Genomic DNA, 18,486 nt, shown 5'->3' on the forward strand with positions numbered 1-18,486 from the left:
TTTCACCTGTTTGCTCTTTTATTCCATGCTAACTTGAACTCCCAGCAATGTACTGGTCCTGTTTGTGTTGACGCGTGTGTGTGTGTGTGTGTGTGTGTGTGTGTGTGTGTGTGTGTGTGTGTGTGTGTGTGTGTGTGTGTGTGTGTGTGTGTGTGTGTGTGTGTGTGCGTGTGTGCGTGTGCGCGTGTGCGTGTAGATCACGCGGAACACCACTCCTGCGTACCGGACTCCGGAAATGATTGACCTGTATTCCAACTACCCCATCAACGAGAAACAAGACATCTGGGTCAGACTCTTTGTTTCACCTATTTTTGCGGATTGGATTTGTGTGTTGTAATGATTGTGTATTGTGGCAAGGCAGGCCCTGGGCTGCATCCTCTACCTGCTGTGTTTCAAGCAGCACCCTTTTGAGGAGGGCGCCAAGCTGCAAATTGTCAACGGGAAGTACTCCATCCCGCAGAACCACGCCAAGTACGCCGTGTATCACGACCTCATACGTACGTACCACCTACGTCGGCGTGTGCGCCATCTGATAGCGCTGTCAAAAAAATGGATTGTCAAATTAATTGCGATTCCTATTCGTGATGATTCTTAATTGATTTTAAAAATCAAGGACAAAATGTATATTTTTATTATTATATATTATTATATATAATAATTAATCTGTCCTGTCCAGACAAATGAAGATGTACTTTAGAAGAGAGAAGTGTTGGATACTTCTCTTGTTGCCTTATTTGTATTTGACTTTATTAAATGTCTGGGTACGATTTTAATAAACAAAGCCAGTTTTTATTGTGTGAATGTCCAAGCATTCACACATATAAGATTCTACACCAAAAAACGATCTATTTATTATTATTGTTATTAGTTGTATTATGTGTGAATGTCCAAACATTCACACACATAAGATTCTACACCAAAAAACTATCTATTTATTATTACTGTTATTATTTGTATTATTATTATTGTGTGAATGTCCAAGCATTCACACATATAAGATTCTACACCAAAAAACGATCTATTTATTATTATTGTTATTAGTTGTATTATTATGTGTGTGAATGTCCAAACATTCACACACATAAGATTCTACACCAAAAAAATATCTATTTATTATTATTATTATTATTTGTATTATTATTATTTTTGTGTGAATGTCCACGCATTTGCACATATAAAATTGTACACCAAAAAGCAATCTATTTATTAATAGTAATGTTATTGTTTATATTTGTATTACTATTGTTATTATTATTATTATTATTATTGTGTGAATGTCCAAGCATTCACACATATAAGATTTTACACCAAAAAACGATATATTTATTATTATTGTTATTAGTTGTATTATGTGTGAATGTCCAAACATTCACACACATAAGATTCTACACCAAAAAACTATCTATTTATTATTACTGTTATTATTTGTATTATTATTATTGTGTGAATGTCCAAGCATTCACACATATAAGATTCTACACCAAAAAATGATCTATTTATTATTTTTGTTATTAGTTGTATTATTATGTGTGTGAATGTCCAAACATTCACACACATAAGATTCTACACCAAAAAACGATATATTTATTATTTTTGTTATTAGTTGTATTATTATATGTGTGAATGTCCAAACATTCACACATATAAGATTCTACACCAAAAAACGATCTATTTATTATTTTTGTTATTAGTTGTATTATTATATGTGTGAATGTCCAAACATTCACACACATAAGATTCTACACCAAAAAAATATATATTTATTATTATTATTATTATTTGTATTATTATTATTTTTGTGTGAATGACCACGCATTTGCACATATAAAATTGTACACCAAAAAGCAATCTATTTATTATTATTATTATTTGTATTATTATTATTTTTGTGTGAATGTCCACGCATTTGCACATATAAAATTGTACACCAAAAAGCAATCTATTTGTTAATAGTAATGTTATTGTTTATATTTGTATTACTATTGTTATTATTATTATTATTATTGTGTGAATGTCCAAGCATTCACACATATAAGATTTTACACCAAAAAACTATCTATTTATTATTATTGTTATTAGTTGTATTATTATATGTGTGAATGTCCAAACATTCACACACTTAAGATTCTACACCAAAAAACTATCTATTTATTATTATTGTTATTTGTATTGTTATTATTGTGTGAATGTCCAAGCACTCACACATATAAGATTCTACACCAAAAAAATATCTATTTATTATTATTATTATTTGTATTATTATTATTTTTGTGTGAATGTCCACGCATTTGCACATATAAAACTGTACACCAAAATGCAATCTATTTATTAATAGTAATGTTATTGTTTATATTTGTATTACTATTGTTATTATTATTATTAATGTGTGAATATCCAAGCATTCACACATATACGATTCTACACCAAAAAAAACATGTATTATTATTATTATTATTGTGTGACTGTCCAAACATTCACATATTATTATTATTATTATTAGCCTTTATTTAACCAGGTAAAATCCCATTGAGATCAAAGATCTCATATATAAGATTCAACACCAAAAAATAATTTATTCATTATTATTATTATTATTATTAATGTGTGAATGTCCAAGCATTTACAAACATAAGATTTGACAACAACAAACAATCTATTTATTATTATTATTATTAATGTGTGAATGTCCAAGTATTCATACATAAGGTTCGACACCAAAAATCCTTTATTCATTATTATTATTATTATTATTATTATTATTATTATTATTATTAGTATTGTGTGAATGTCCAAGCATTCCCAAACATAAGATCTGACAGCAACAAACAATCCATTTATTATTATTATTATTATTATTTGTACTATTATTATTAATGTGTGAATGTCCAAGTATTCACACATATAAAATTTGACACCAACAAACAATCTATTTATTATTATTCCGCCGCAAAACTTTGGCGCGCTCCACAGTCCAGTTTTCATCCGATGGGAACCGTTGAAGTATCAAAACGTTCGGCTCGACCTGGAATCTTGAGCTCCCCAACATTGGGGCGGTATAGCTCGGTGGGTAGAGTGGCCGTGCCATCAACCTGAGGGTTGCAGGTTCGATCCCCGCTTCCGCCATCCTAGTCACTGCCGTTGTGTCCTTGGGCAAGACACTTTACCCACCTGCTCCCAGTGCCACCCACACTGGTTTAAATGTAACTTAGATATTGGGTTTTCACTATGTAAAGCGCTTTGAGTCACTAGAGAAAAGCGCTATATAAATATAATTCACTTCACTTCACTTCATCTTCAACTTGCAACTTTAATTGTAATCTGCAAAAAAAGATGCTAAAAGAAGATGTGACGACTGTCGTAAAAGGAAAGGTTCGCAAACTGGAGTTGTCAAACAGAATACTTCCAAAAAGGTCTGCCTTTGCTCTGTGTTTGGAACCTTGTTGTAAGGATGTTCTCCGTTCCCTTCCTTGCTGCCTAGGCTCCATGCTGAAAGTGCACCCGGAGGAGCGTCTCTCAATTACGGAGTTAGTCAACCAGCTCCAGGAAATAGCAGCAGCACGCAACGTCAACCCCAAGTCCCCCATCACGGAGGTAGGCCACGCCAAATTGGCCTTTTCCTTATCAAGCACATTGTTTTTACTTCCTCTTTCAGCTCATTTAGGCAGCAAACTAATAGGGCCTGATTGAATCCCTCATGACTTCCACTTAATGACATGGGTGGGATGAATTACAAATGTTTTATTATCCAAAATCCATCAGTCACTTTATTGTCCCTGCTGAAAAGACTTAAATGCCTACTGAAAGCCACTACTAGCAACCACGCAGTCTGATAGTTTATATATCAATGATGAAATATTAACATTGCAACACATGCCAATACGGCCGGGTTAACTTATAAAGTGACATTTTAAACTTCCCAGGAAACTTCCGCTTGTAAACGTCGCGGTATGATGACGTATGCACGTGACGTCACGAGGGCAAGGGAAGTGTTTGGACCCAATTCAAATACCTCTGTTTTCTTCGACAAAATTCCACAGTATTCTGGACATCTGTGTTGGTGAATCTTTTGCAATTTGTTTAATGGACAATGGAGACTGCAAATAAGAAAGTTGTAGGTGCGATCGGTGGAGCGGCGGACTACAGCAACACCAACACCAGGAGGTTGTGTTGTGTTTTGAGCAGGATAGCAGACGCACTGCAGTGAGTAAGCCCGCCGCCGCATCTAAGTTAGCTTCTGTTTTTTTTAGCCTCGAAAAGCTGAATATTATTAATCGTGTATTTACATGTTCATGGTTTAATAGTATTTTTGATCTTCTGTCTATCCATCCAGTCAGGGTTTTTTTTTATTTAGTTTCTATCTGCATTTGAGACTGCTATGCTATCACGTTGGCTACGTAGCTAGGTTAGCTTCTATTTTTTTAGCTTCGCCAAGCTGAATATTATTAATCGTGTATTTACATGTTCATGGTTTAATAGTATTTTTGATCTTCTGTCTATCCATCCAGTCAGGGTTTTTTTAAATTTAGTTTCTATCTGCATTTGAGACTGCTATGCTATCACGTTGGCTACGTAGCTAGGTTAGCTTCTATTTTTTTTAGCTTCGAAAAGCTGAATATTATTAATTGTGTATTTATATGTTCATGGTTTAATAGTATTTTTGATCTTCTGTCTATCCATCCAGTCAGGGTTTTTTTTTATTTAGTTTCTATCTGCATTTGAGACTGCTATGCTATCACGTTGGCTACGTTGCTAGGTTAGCTTCTATTTTTTTTAGCTTCGAAAAGCTGAATATTATTAATCGTGTATTTACATGTTCGTGGTTTAATAGTATTTTTGATCTTCTGTCTATCCATCCAGTCAGGGTTTTTTTAAATTTAGTTTCTATCTGCATTTGAGACTGCTATGCTATCACGTTGGCTACGTAGCTAGGTTAGCTTCTATTTTTTTTAGCTTCGAAAAGCTGAATATTATTAATCGTGTATTTACATGTTCATGGTTTAATAGTATTTTTGATCTTCTGTCTATCCATCCAGTCAGGGTTTTTTTTAATTTAGTTTCTATCTGCATTTGAGACTGCTATGCTATCACGTTGGCTACATAACTAGGTTAGCTTCTATTTTTTTTAGCTTCGCCAAGCTGAATATTATTAATCGTGTATTTACATGTTCATGGTTTAATAGTATTTTTGATCTTCTGTCTATCCATCAAGTCAGGTTTTTTTTTAATTTAGTTTCTATCTGCATTTGAGACTGCTATGCTATCACGTTGGCTACGTAGCTAGGTTAGCTTCTATTTTTTTAGCTTCGAAAAGCTGAATATTATTAATCGTGTATTTACATGTTCATGGTTTAATAGTATTTTTGATCTTCTGTCCATCCATCCAGTCAGGGTTTTTTTAAATTTAGTTTCTATCTGCATTTGAGACTGCTATGCTATCACGTTGGCTACGTAGCTAGGTTAGCTTCTATTTTTTTTAGCTTCGAAAAGCTGAATATTATTAATCGTGTATTTACATGTTCATGGTTTAATAATGGAGGTCTGAGGAACTCCCTCTGGTGTAGTACCTGTGTGACGAACAATAACACACCATTTCGCCGTCTTTGCATGTGTTTCATGATAACTATTTGCATTGTGGCGGTTAGCCAAGTAAACATCAATTTATTAGCGTGCACCGTTTGATAAGCCGCAGAGTTAAAATGGTCGGAAAAAAGTAGCGGCTTATAGTCTGGCATTTGTGGTATCTTCAGTAGCGGCACCAGAAACCTGCAGAAACGTCTTCTCAGACAACCTGAACAGTCTTGTAGTAATGGATTCAGTGCCCTGTGAAGCCCGCCATACCCGCCCTGCTTGACGTCTCACGTTCACCAGCTCAGCCGCTCACCATTTTGCCCACAAAGCCACAAATCCTGCCACTAATAACCAAAATCCTGCAGCAAAGTTGTGACTTATTTAAAGCTGGCTTATATAGTTTATCTGATGAATCCATTTGTAGGCTGCCAACAAACTGCATACGCTTGGTTTTTTTTCCCCCCTCAGCATTTACAGGTGAGCTGTGACTGTTCAAATCCTGGTTGTTTTTCCAAATGATGACAGGTGTGAATGAGAGCGTGTATTGTCTGTGTTATGATGTAAAGGAGGGCTGGTTGTAATTAGACATGTACATTCACCTCAAAATGTAGTGTATATTACTAGAGAGACCGATATTATCGGCCGATAAATGCGTTAAAATGTAATATCGGAAATTATCGGTATCGGTTTTTTTATTATCAGTATCGGTTTTTTTAAATTTATTTTTATTTATTATTTATTTATTCACATAAAAAACACAAGATACACTTACAATTCACACAAAAGGGTTGTTTCTTTCTGTTATTAATATTCTGCTTCCTACATTATATATCAATATATATCAATACAGTCTGCAAGGGATACAGTCCGTAAGAACACGATTGTGCGTGCTGCTGCTCCACTAATAGTACTAACTAGAGATGTCCGATAACATCGGCCTGCCGATATTATCGGCCGATATATGCGTTAAAATGTAATATCGGAAATTATCGGTATCGGTTTTTTTTATTATCAGTATCGTTTATTTTTTTTATTTTTTTAAATTTTTTAATTAAATCCACATAAAAAACACAAGATACACTTACAATTAGTGCACCAACCCAAAAAACCTCCCTCCCCCATTTACACTCATTCACACAAAAGGGTTGTTTCTTTCTGTTATTAATATTCTGCTTCCTACATTATATATCAATATATATCAATACAGTCTGCAAGGGATACAGTCCGTAAGCACACATGATTGTGCGTGCTGCTGCTCCACTAATAGTACTAACTAGAGATGTCCGATAACATCGGCCTGCCGATATTATCGGTCGATATATGCGTTAAAATGTAATATCGGAATTTATTGGTATCTGTTTTTTTTATCAGTATCGTTTATTTTGTTGTTGATTTTTTTTATTAAATCAACATAAAAAACACAAGATACACTTACAATTAATGCACCAACCCAAAAAACCTTCCTCCTCATTCACACAAAAGGGTTGTTTCTTTCTGTTATTAATATTCTGCTTCCTACATTATATATCAATATATATCAATACAGTCTGCAAGGGATACAGTCCGTAAGCACACATGATTGTGCATGCTGCTGCTCCACTAATAGTACTAACCTTTAACAGTTAATTTTACTCATTTTCATTCATTACTAGTTTCTATGTAACTGTTTTTATATTGTTGTACTTTCTTTTTTATTCAAGAAAATGTTTTACATTTATTTATCTTATTTTACTAATTTTTTTAAAAAGGACCTTATCTTCACCATACCTGGTTGTCCAAATTAGGCATAATAATGTGTTAATTCCACGACTGCATATATCGGTTGATATCGGTATCGGTAATCAAAGAGTTGGACAATATCGGAATATCGGATATCGGCAAAAAGCCATTATCGGACATCCCTAGTTGTAATGTATAAGTACGTGTCAATGAAAGGGCATTTTATGACTTTTCTTAATATGATTATGTGCTTTAGTATACATTTATTGCATGATTCTGTATCTCTTTAATTTAACCAGGGACTGCAGATAGAAATAGCTATTTAGTGGGGGTGTAACGGTACACAAAAATGTGGGTTCGGTACGTACCTCGGTGTAGAGGTCACGGTTCGGTTCATTTTCGGTACAGTAAGAAAACAACAAAATATACATTTTGGGGTTATTTATTTACCAAATTTGCAAAATCTTCCACCAAAAATATTTTCCTTCGTGTAATATTTGATGTGAAGTAATGGGAACCTTGGATAGGTCAATAATTCATAATAACATTGATTTTGATTCAATATTATGTTTTGAGCAATGACAGTTTGAAAGAGAAAAAAAACCAGCTTTGTTTTACGTGGTGCCCGCGGGCACCAGGTACCCCGTAAGGACCAGATGAGTAGCCCGCTGGCCTGTTCTAAAAATAGCTCAAATAGCAGCACTTACCAGTGAGCTGCCTCGATTTTTTTAAATTGTATTTATTTACTAGCAAGCTGGTCTCGCTTTGCCCGACATTTTTAATTCTAAAAGAGACAAAACTCAAATAGAATTTGAAAATCCAAGAAAATATTTTAAAGACTTGGTCTTCACTTGTTTAAATAAATTCATTAATTTTTTTACTTTGCTTCTTATAACTCTCAGAAAGACAATTTTAGAGAAAAAATACAACCTTAAAAATGATTTTAGGATTTTTAAACACATATACCTTTTTACCTTTTAAATTCCTTCCTCTTCTTTCCTGACAATTTAAATCAATGTTCAAGTCAATGTATTTTTTTTATTGTAAAGAATAATAAATACATTTTAATTTAATTCTTAATTTTAGCTTCTGTTTTTTCGACGAAGAATATTTGTGAAATATTTCTTCAAACTTATTATGATTAAAATTCCCCAAAAAATATTCTGGCAAATCTAGAAAATCTGTGGAATCAAATTTAAATCTTATTTCAAAGTCTTTTGAATTTCTTTTAACATTTTTGTTCTGGAAAATCTAGAAGAAATAATGATTTGTCTTTGTTAGAAATATAGCTTGGTCCAATTTGTTCTATATTCTAACAAAGTGCAGATTGGATTTTAACCTATTTAAAACATGTCATCAAAATTCTAAAATTAATCTTAATCAGGAAAATTTACTAATGATGTTCCATAAATTTTTTATTTTTTTATTTTTTTCAAAAAGATTCGAATTAGCTAGGTTTCCCCCTTTTTTTCGGTTGAATTTTGAATTTTAAAGAGTCGAAATTAAAGATAAACTATGTTTCAAAATTTAATTGTCATTTTTTTCGTGTTTTCTCCTCTTTTAAACCGTCCAATTAAGTGTAAATATCATTAATTGTTAATAATAACATAGAGTTAAAGGTAAATTGAGCAAATTGGCTATTTGTGGCAATTTATTTAAGTGTGTATCAAACTGGTAGCCCTTCGCATTAATCACTACCCAAGAAGTAGCTCTTGGTTTCAAAAAGGTTGGTGACCACTGGTGTAGAGTGTGTGTGTAGAGCGAAGGGGGGTAATCTGATTAGTTTTAAGAAGGGGTTTCCCATAAGGAGATTATTGTCCGCCTCCAGACGTGTTGAGAGCTCCACTCTCGTCTGACCACCGAGGGACGGCAAGACCGGACAATATCCCAGTTTACCTTCCGGACTCTTCCGAAAGGATTGTTTTTTTTGGATGTGTTGCACTGAGAAAGCAAGGTGTTGTCATTGACAGCCATTATTAGGACTTTGTAAGATTAGTTGCCATGTTGACTGCCTACTACTGTTGGCGGCCCGCCTATGACGGCTATGAATGTCTGCAGCTGCTGGAGCAAAACGGAGGATTCGGCAACAACGGATCCCCGGCGCCTCCGCAGATCCACACCGTCCACGGCAATCCAGGTGAGTGTCGTGTGGAGCGTGCTTGAAGGTCTAAGTTGATCGGATGGCGGGAAGTTAGCACTGCAAATATTACATCAACGCCACCATTATGTTGCGCTAACATTGTGCCGTTGTTGTTTTGAAGTTATTGTGAAATACATGTTCTGGCAAGGCCCCCACCTGGTCAAAATCTCCACAAACGTGTCCCATTTGTTTTATGCTGCAATTTTTATTGTCTAAATATTATAGTTTTTATGTTCTTAACATATTATTCATAATCAGCCCCCACCTTGTCAAAATCTCCACAAACTTTGTCCCATTTGTTTGTGCTGCACTTTTTTTGTCTAAATATTATCTTTTTTTATGTTATTAACATATTATTATTATTCATAATCATCCCCCACCTTGTCAAAATCTCCACAAACGTGTCCCATTTCTTTTCTGCTGCATTTTTTGGTCTAAATATTATAGTTTTTGTGTTATTAATATATTATTATTCATAATCAGCCCCCACCTCGTCAAAATCTCCACAAACGTGTCCCATTTGTTTTATGCTACAATTATTTTTGGCTAAATATTTTAGTTTTTTATGTAATTAACATATTATTATTCATAATCAGCCCCCATCTTGTCAAAATATCCACAAACTTTCTCATTTCTTTTTGCAGCACTCTTTTTGGTCTAAATATTATCTTTTTTTCAGTTATTAACATATTATTATTATTCATAATCATCCCCCACCTTGTCAAAATCTCCACAAACGTGTCCCATTTCTTTTATGCTGCAATTATTATTGTCTAAATATTAAATTTTTTATGTTAACATATTATTATTCATAATCAGCCCCCATCTTGTCAAAATCTCCACAAACTTTGTCCCATTTGTTTGTGCTGCACTTTTTTGTCTAAATATTACCTTTTTTTCAGTTAATAACATATTATTCATAATCAGCCCCCACCTTGTCAAAATCTTCACAAACTTTGTCCCATTTGTTTTATGCTGCAATTATTTTTGTCTAAATATTGCATTTTTTATGTTATTAACATATTATTCATAATCAGCCCCCACATTGTCAAAATCTCCACAAACTTTGTCCCATTTGTTTGTGCTGCATTTTTTTTGGTCTAAATATTATCTTTTTTTCAGTTATTAACATATTATTCATAATCAGCCCCCATCTTGTCAAAATCTCCACAAACTTTGTCCCATTTGTTTTATGCTGCATTTTTTTTGGTCTAAATATTATCTTTTTTTATGTTATTAACATATTATTCATAACCAGCCCCATTACTTAAAGGCCTACTGAAATGTGATTTTCTTATTCAAACGGGAATAGCAGATCCATAAACATATTATTATTCATAATCAGCCCCCACCTTGTCAAAATCTCCCCAAACTTTGTCCCATTTGTTTTGCATAAAGCATAACCAAGCATGCATCACTATAGCTCTTGTCTCAAAGTAGGTGTACTGTCACCACCTGTCACATCACACCCTGACTTATTTGCACTTTTTTGCTGTTTTCCTGTGTGTAGTGTTTTACTTCTTGACTTGCGCTCCTATTTTGGTTGCTTTTTCCTCTTTTTTCGGTATTTTCCTGTAGCAGTTTCAAGTCTTCCTTTGAGCGATATTTCCCGCATCGACTTTGTTTTAGCAATCAAGAATATTTCAGTTGTTTTTTCATCCTTCTTTGCGGGGACATCGTTGATTGCCATGTCATGTTCGGATGTACATTGTGGACGCCGTCTTTGCTCCGCAGTAAGTCTTTGCTGTCGTCCAGCATTCTGTTTTTGTTTACTTTGTAGCCAGTTCAGTTTTAGTTTTGTTCTGCATAGCCTTCCCTAAGCTTCAATGCCTTTTCTTAGGGGCACTCACCTTTTGCTTATTTTTGGTTTAAGCATTCGGTACCTTTTTACCTGCACGCTGCCTCCCGCTGTTCCCGACATCTACAAAGCAATTATCTACCTGTACAGCCCTTACCTTTGGGCTGGTACCGAGGGCGACTGTGTTGACCAGTTTGACGCGTGTAAATGATAGAATGTCCAGCACTGTAGAACTGTGTTTGGATATGACAATCCTTTTATTCCAGCTATCTAAATGAAATCAAATGTAAGTTATATAACATAAAGTATGCTAACCTTGAATGGCACATTGTCACAACATTGTCACAACATTGTCACGAACACGACCACGACCACGACCACGCTCACGGTCCAAAACTGTTTGTCCTCCAATCGCCCTGCCCATGCTCACACCTGTGCCCAATTTATGGAGGCTACCATGGTAACTGCACCATAACAACAGTCCCCTCCCTGTCAACACTTCCTGGTTCTTAACAGGAAGTGGGCGGAGCAATCTGAACATGCTGAACCCAACAATCAATTTAGAGAAAATAAAATAAAAACAATATAAACAAATAAGGAATTTTGGCTCCGACACTACCTGCTGCCACCTACTGATATGTAAGAGTATTACACGGTTACTCTGCCGAGCTCTAGACCGCACCGACACTCAACAACAACACATCATTTGCAGACTATAATTACTGCTTTGCTAAAAATATTTTTAACCCAAATAGGTGAAATTAGATCATCTCCCACGGCACACTAGTGTCGCGGCACAGTGGTTGAAAAACACTGACTTAAGTGAGTAAAAAAATAAATGAATCAATGATTGATATTGATCAATATAAAAAACATGTATCGTGATACAGTTTTCAGCCGTATCGCCCAGCCCTCGTGTGTATAGTGTTGTAACTCAGGATCCATTCTGTCGTATTTAACATTTCTTCTCGGTCCTAAAGGCATCTACGATCCAGATCAGTCCGGCAGCGGCTTCCTGGACATCCTCAAGGGAGGAACGGAACGCTTCCTGACCAACATCAAGGACACCTCGTCCAAAGTTATCCAGTCAGTCGCCAGGTAAGGCGCTGCGTCCTTTGCCGGCGTCGAGCTACATTTTCAACGTACAACGGCGATAACCTGTTCCTCCCAAGTGCCGAGACTGGAGCGGGAGAGTGCCTGCTTGGTCTTAAAAGAACGGAAATCCAGTCATTTGAATTTGAGACCTTCAAATGTCTCAAATGCCGTCAAAATCTTGTCAAATGCTGTAGGCCTCGTTCTCACTGCAGGTCAATTCCCGTTTGTTTTGCCCATATGCGACCCATTTCTGATTTGTTTTCATGTCCGTTCGAACAGTGCAAATCCAAATGTTTCATATCCGACCCAGGCCTTTTTTGCATGTGGATATGAATCGTATTCACATACACTACCGTTCAAAAGTTTGGGGTCACCCAAACAATTTAGTGGAATAGCCTTCATTTCTAAGAACAAGAATAGACTGTCGAGTTTCAGATGAAAGTTCTCTTTTTCTGGCCATTTGGAGCGTTTAATTGAGCCCACAAATGTGATGCTCCAGAAACTCAATCTGCTCTACGGAAGGTCAGTTTTGTAGCTTCTGTAACGAGCTAAAGTGTTTTCAGATGTGTGAACATGATTGCGCAAGGGTTTTCTAATCATCAATTAGCCTTCTGAGCCAATGAGCAAACACATTGTACCATTAGAACACTGGAGTGATAGTTGCTGGAAATGGGCCTCTATACACCTATGTAGATATTGCACCAAAAAGCAGACATTTGCAGCTAGAATAGTCATTTACCACATTAGCAATGTATAGAGTGTATTTCTGTAAAGTTAAGACTAGTTTAAAGTTATCTTCATTGAAAAGTACAGTGCTTTTCCTTCAAAAATAAGGACATTTCAACGTGACCCCAAACTTTTGAACGGTAGTATATATGCGATGCGTCCTCAACTCCCGCACTCAGGTCGCATTTATCCTTCGCCAACGGCATCAAAACGCGATAAGCGTCATCATTATTTGCCAAAGTAGACGCTTACAAAATAAATAGCTGACGACGGAGCAGAAAACAGGTGAAAATAAAATGTTTTAGGGAATTCACGTGAGCGTTCCCCTATTCCTGTCTCCGATTGCTCGCCAACAGACGCACTCTTCAATTAGGCATAGAAGCAAAATATCCCGTAAAACTAGGGATGTCCGATAATGGCTTTTTGCCGATATCCGATATTCCGATATTGTCCAACTCTTTAATTACCGATACCGATATCAACCGATATATACAGTCGTGGAATGAACACATTATTATGCCTAATTTGGACAACCATGTATGGTGAAGATAAGGTACTTTTAAAAAAAAATTATAAAATAAGATAAATAAATTAAAAACATTTTCTTGAATAAAAAAAGAAAGTAAAACAATATAAAAACAGTTACATAGAAACTAGTAATTAATGAAAATGAGTAACATTAACTGTTAAAGGTTAGTACTATTAGTGGAGCAGCAGCACGCACAATAATGTGTGCTTACGGACTGTATCCCTTGCAGACTGTATTGATATATATTGATATATAATGTAGGAAGCAGAATATTAATAACATGAAGAAACAACCCTTTTGTGTGAATGAGGAGGGAGGTTTTTTGGGTTGGTGCATTAATTGTAAGTGTATCTTGTGTTTTTTATGTGGATTTAATTAAAAAAAAAACAAAAAAAAACGATACCGATAATTAAAAAAACGATACCGATAATTTCCGATATTACCTTTTAACGCATTTATCGGCCGATAATATCGGACATCCCTGCTTAAAACTGCCAGAGCCAAAATACTTGTCCTCTTCGCGCAGAAAATTCGGTTCGGAAAATGTTGGCTTTGATTGCATAAATTCCTGGAACTTGCCAAAAATGCGGCAATACAGAGACCGACTCGTGTGGAAGCCGTGTTTACTTCCGTAAACATTTCAGTGCGCGGGTCAGTTTGCATTCACATTAGAAATCAAGTTGTTTTTGTTTTAATGTGAACGACCACTGAAAAGTTTGGTTTTGACAAAAAAAATCAATCACCCTGCAGTGTGAACGTAGCCTTAAATACCACCATGGAAGGTCTGGAATATATTACCGTTCTGTTTATTTGAAAAAAATGCATAAACTTCAGTCTCTCTAGTGCAGGGGTCAGCAACCTTTTTGAAAGCAAGAGCTACTTCTTGGGTAGTGATTAATGCGAAGGGCTACCAGTTTGATACACACTTCAATAAATTGCCAGAAATAGCCAATTTGCTCAATTTACCTTTAACTCTGTTATTATTAATAATTAATGATATTTACACTTAATTGAACGGTTAAAAGAGGAGAAAACACGAAAAAAATGACAATAAATTTTTGAAACATAGTTTATCTTCAATTTCGACTCTTTAAAACTCAAAATTCAACCGAAAAAAAGAAGAGAAAAACTAGCTAATTCGAATATTTTTGAAAAATTTTTAAAAAGAATTTATGGAACATCATTAGTAATTTTTCCTGATTAAGATTAATTTTAGAATTTAGATGACATGTTTTAAATAGGTTAAAATCCAATCTACACTTTGTTAGAATATATAACTAATTAGACCAAGCTATATTTCTAACAAAGACAAATCATTATTTCTTCTAGATTTTCCAGAACAAAAATTTTAAAAGAAATTCAAAAGACTTTAAAATAAGATTTCAATTTGATTCTACAGATTTTCTAGATTTGCCAGAATATTCTTATTTTATTTGAATCATAATAAGTTTGAAGAAATATTTCACAAATATTCGTCGAAAAAACAGAAGCTAAAATGAAGAATTAAATTAAAATGTATTTATTATTCTTTGCAATAAAAAAAATAAATGGACTTGAACATTGATTTAAGTTGTCAGGAAAGAAGAGGAAGGAATTTAAAAGGTAAAAAGGTATATGTGTTTAAAAATCCTAAAATCATTTTTAAGGTTGTATTTTTTCTCTAAAATTGTCTTTCTGAAAGTTATAAGAAGCAATGTAAAAAAATGAATAAATGTATTTAAACAAGTGAAGACCAAGTCTTTCAAATATTTTCTTGGATTTTCAAATTCTATTTGAGTTTTGTCTCTCTTAGAATTAAAAATGTCGAGCAAAGCGAGACCAGCTTGCTAGTAAATAAATAAAATGTAAAAAAATAGAGGCAGCTCACTGGTAAGTGCTGCTATTTGAGCTATTTTTAGAACAGGCCAGCAGGCTACTCATCTGGTCCTTACGGGCTACCTGGTGCCCGCGGGCACCGCGTTGGTGACCCCTGCTCTAGCGATTCTGGCAAAGATGTGAATCGAAATTTGAATGCTTCTAAATTCCCTGGCACAATTTTGTCAGAAAAGTCAAGTACAACAGTTTAATTTGCGCAATGGTGCACGCTAACATCTTGGTGAACATTTCCATCACGTTAGCTCGGGCTATCGTTTACCGATGTACCATTATATCGTCTTTATTCATACATCGACCGTCTTTCCTCTAAAACATGGACATGTTTTATATTTACGTTGTGACATGAGTTATCTACACAGAAAGATTTTGTAAATGTTTATTCACATACCTTAATTGTTTCCAAACGGTGTCTGTAACGCGGCAGTAAAACCGGCTGATCAAACAAAACAGAAGTCATCGTCATGGACCCGCTGGCTGCGCAAGCTAGCTCTCCAATCAGCTAAACAGACTCAATAACTCCACGGTGACGTTTGGGTGAGTTTACTGAGGAATTTGTCAAACTGAAACAATACCAAAAAAATGCCGTTGTAAGTTAACGATACTCACACAGACACTCGTAAACGATGCTAACGACGCTAGCTTGGTTACATTACGATGGCACGTACAAATATGCATGAAAACACTCCTACAGACAGCACACATGGGACGGTTTAGTAAGTACGAATTGTAAAATGTACAAATCGTATACCCAGGTACCGTTGTATCGTCTTTATTCACACATCGACCGTCTTTCCTCTGAAACAAGAACACGTTCTCCTTCATTGCAACATAATGTCATTGTGTTGTGAGCTCTCGTGTTGCCAACATTTTTCATATTTCTCTCAACTGGAAGTTATGAAAATGACAGTGGAACCTCTGCAGTCGAACGTTTCCTTTGGAAGCCATCTTTTTAAGATTCCAACCGGCCTCCTGGTAAAACCTTTTAAAGTACAACGAAACGTCCAACGGGTGTAAAAAGAAACTAATAGTAGGGCTGCACAATTAATCCACTTTTAATCAAGATTTAGGGTGCATATCAAATCAAGCACTTTCACGGCGGCTCGCCCTAAAGCTTTTCCCAGGTTCCTGCAGCCTCGTTTAATTTCCCTGGAGTCTTTACAGCAGGGGTCACCAACGCGGTGCCTGCGGGCACCAGGTAGCCCGTAAGGACCAGATGAGTAGCCCGCTGGCCTGTTCTAAAAATAGCTCAAATAGCAGCACTTACCAGTGAGCTGCCTCGATTTTTTAAATTGTATTTATTTACTAGCAAGGTGGTCTCACTTTGCCCGACGTTTTTAATTCTAAGAGAGACAAAACTCAAATAGAATTTGAAAATCCAAGAAAATATTTTAGAGACTTGGTCTTCACTTGTTTAAATAAATTCATTAATTTGTTTTCTTTGCTTCTTATAACTTTCAGAAAGACAATTTTAGAGAAAAAATACAACCTTAAAAACGGTTTTAGGATTTTTAAACACATATACCTTTTTATCTTTTAAATTCCTTCCTCTTCTTTCCTGACATTTTAAATCAATGTTCAAGTAAAAAAATGTTTTTTATTGTAAAGAATAATAAATACATTTTAATTTAATTCTTCATTTTAGCTTCTGTTTTTTCAACAAAGAATATTTGTGAAATATTTCTTCAAACTTATTATGATTAAAATTCAAAAAAATTATTCCGGCAAATCTAGAAAATCTGTAGAATCAAATTTGAATCTTGTTTCAAAGTTTTTTGAATTTCTTTTAAAATTTTTGTTCTGGAAAATCTAGAAGAAATAATGATTTGTCTTTGTTAGAAATATAGCTTGGTCCAATTTGTTATATATTCTAACAAAGTGCAGATTGGATTTTAACCTATTTAAAACATGTCATCAAAATTCTAAAATTAATCTTAATCAGGAAAAATTACTAATGATGTTCCATAAATTCTTTTTTTAATTTTTTCAAAAAGATTCGAATTAGCTAGTTTTTCTCTTCTTTTTTTCGGTTGAATTTTGAATTTTAAAGAGTCGAAATTGAAGATAAACTATGTTTCAAAATTTAATTGTCATTTTTTTTCGTGTTTTCTCCTCTTTTAAACCGTTCAATTAAGTGTAAATATCATTAATTATTAATAATAACATAGAGTTAAAGGTAAATTGAGCAAATTGGGTATTTCTGGCAATTTATTTAAGTGTGTATCAAACTGGTAGCCCTTCGCATTAATCACTACCCAAGAAGTAGCTCTTGCTTTCAAAAAGGTTGCTGACCCCTGGTCTACAGGGTGCGTTAAAGACCACATTACGTTTTTGAGATGCTGCTTGCTTGTCTCCTTGGATGGGCGTTTTTTTTCGGATTTTGATTATGGTTTCTCACAACTGTAAAAATGTTATAATCGAAGAAACGATGATTATTTGTATTTACATTGGGCCACGCAACATGCATGCAAAGAGCCTTAAATCATCCCAAAACTCATCAAGCTCAGTACAGCAAAACACTTGCCCCCCTTCACAATAATGTGCAACATTACGCTAGCAAAATAAAGCTTTCAAAAGTACATTTATTGATACATTTACACAATTGTTATTCATTGACTTAAAATACAAAAGTGTCCAGCGATGTTTTGCTCCAATACATGTGAGGATTTTTGCATTTTAATAACACACGTAAGTGTAAAAATTCCCAAAGATTTGAATGGAAAAATTGTCTGGTTTTATTTATAGCAGTTATTTTAATTTATTGTCTTCACCATTATTATACTTTCTTTTGCTGTTTTAATTGTCGCTAATTTATAACCTTTGTTCTTTTAAATTATATGTAAAGTTGAGTTTTGCTCATAAGGGAATCCTAGTCAAATATGCGTGTGTAAATATCAAAATAGTACGTTGAATTACTTTTTGTCAGGCAATATTACATTTAATGACAATTTTACATAAATCAATACATGCAAACACTTTATAAATACTTAAAGGCCTACTGAAATGATTTTTTTTATTTAAACGGGAATAGCAGATCCA

At 34.6% G+C, this 18,486-nt stretch overlaps 1 protein-coding gene across 1 annotated transcript in view; it reads left to right on the top strand.

Annotated features, from left to right (window-relative positions):
• LOC133632141 (cyclin-G-associated kinase-like) overlaps nt 1–18,486 on the top strand; it is an 82,872-nt gene that overhangs the window by 22,584 nt on the left and 41,802 nt on the right. Inside the window, exons 7-11 of the mRNA XM_062024384.1 lie at nt 197–286; nt 362–497; nt 3,479–3,591; nt 9,346–9,424; nt 12,206–12,323. Of these exons, the coding sequence (XP_061880368.1) occupies nt 197–286; nt 362–497; nt 3,479–3,591; nt 9,346–9,424; nt 12,206–12,323 (536 nt within the window). The remainder of the gene's footprint in view (nt 1–196; nt 287–361; nt 498–3,478; nt 3,592–9,345; nt 9,425–12,205; nt 12,324–18,486) is intronic.

Source organism: Entelurus aequoreus, linkage group LG17 (genome assembly GCF_033978785.1).
Source record: "Entelurus aequoreus isolate RoL-2023_Sb linkage group LG17, RoL_Eaeq_v1.1, whole genome shotgun sequence".
Classification (NCBI taxonomy): Eukaryota; Metazoa; Chordata; class Actinopteri; order Syngnathiformes; family Syngnathidae; genus Entelurus; species Entelurus aequoreus.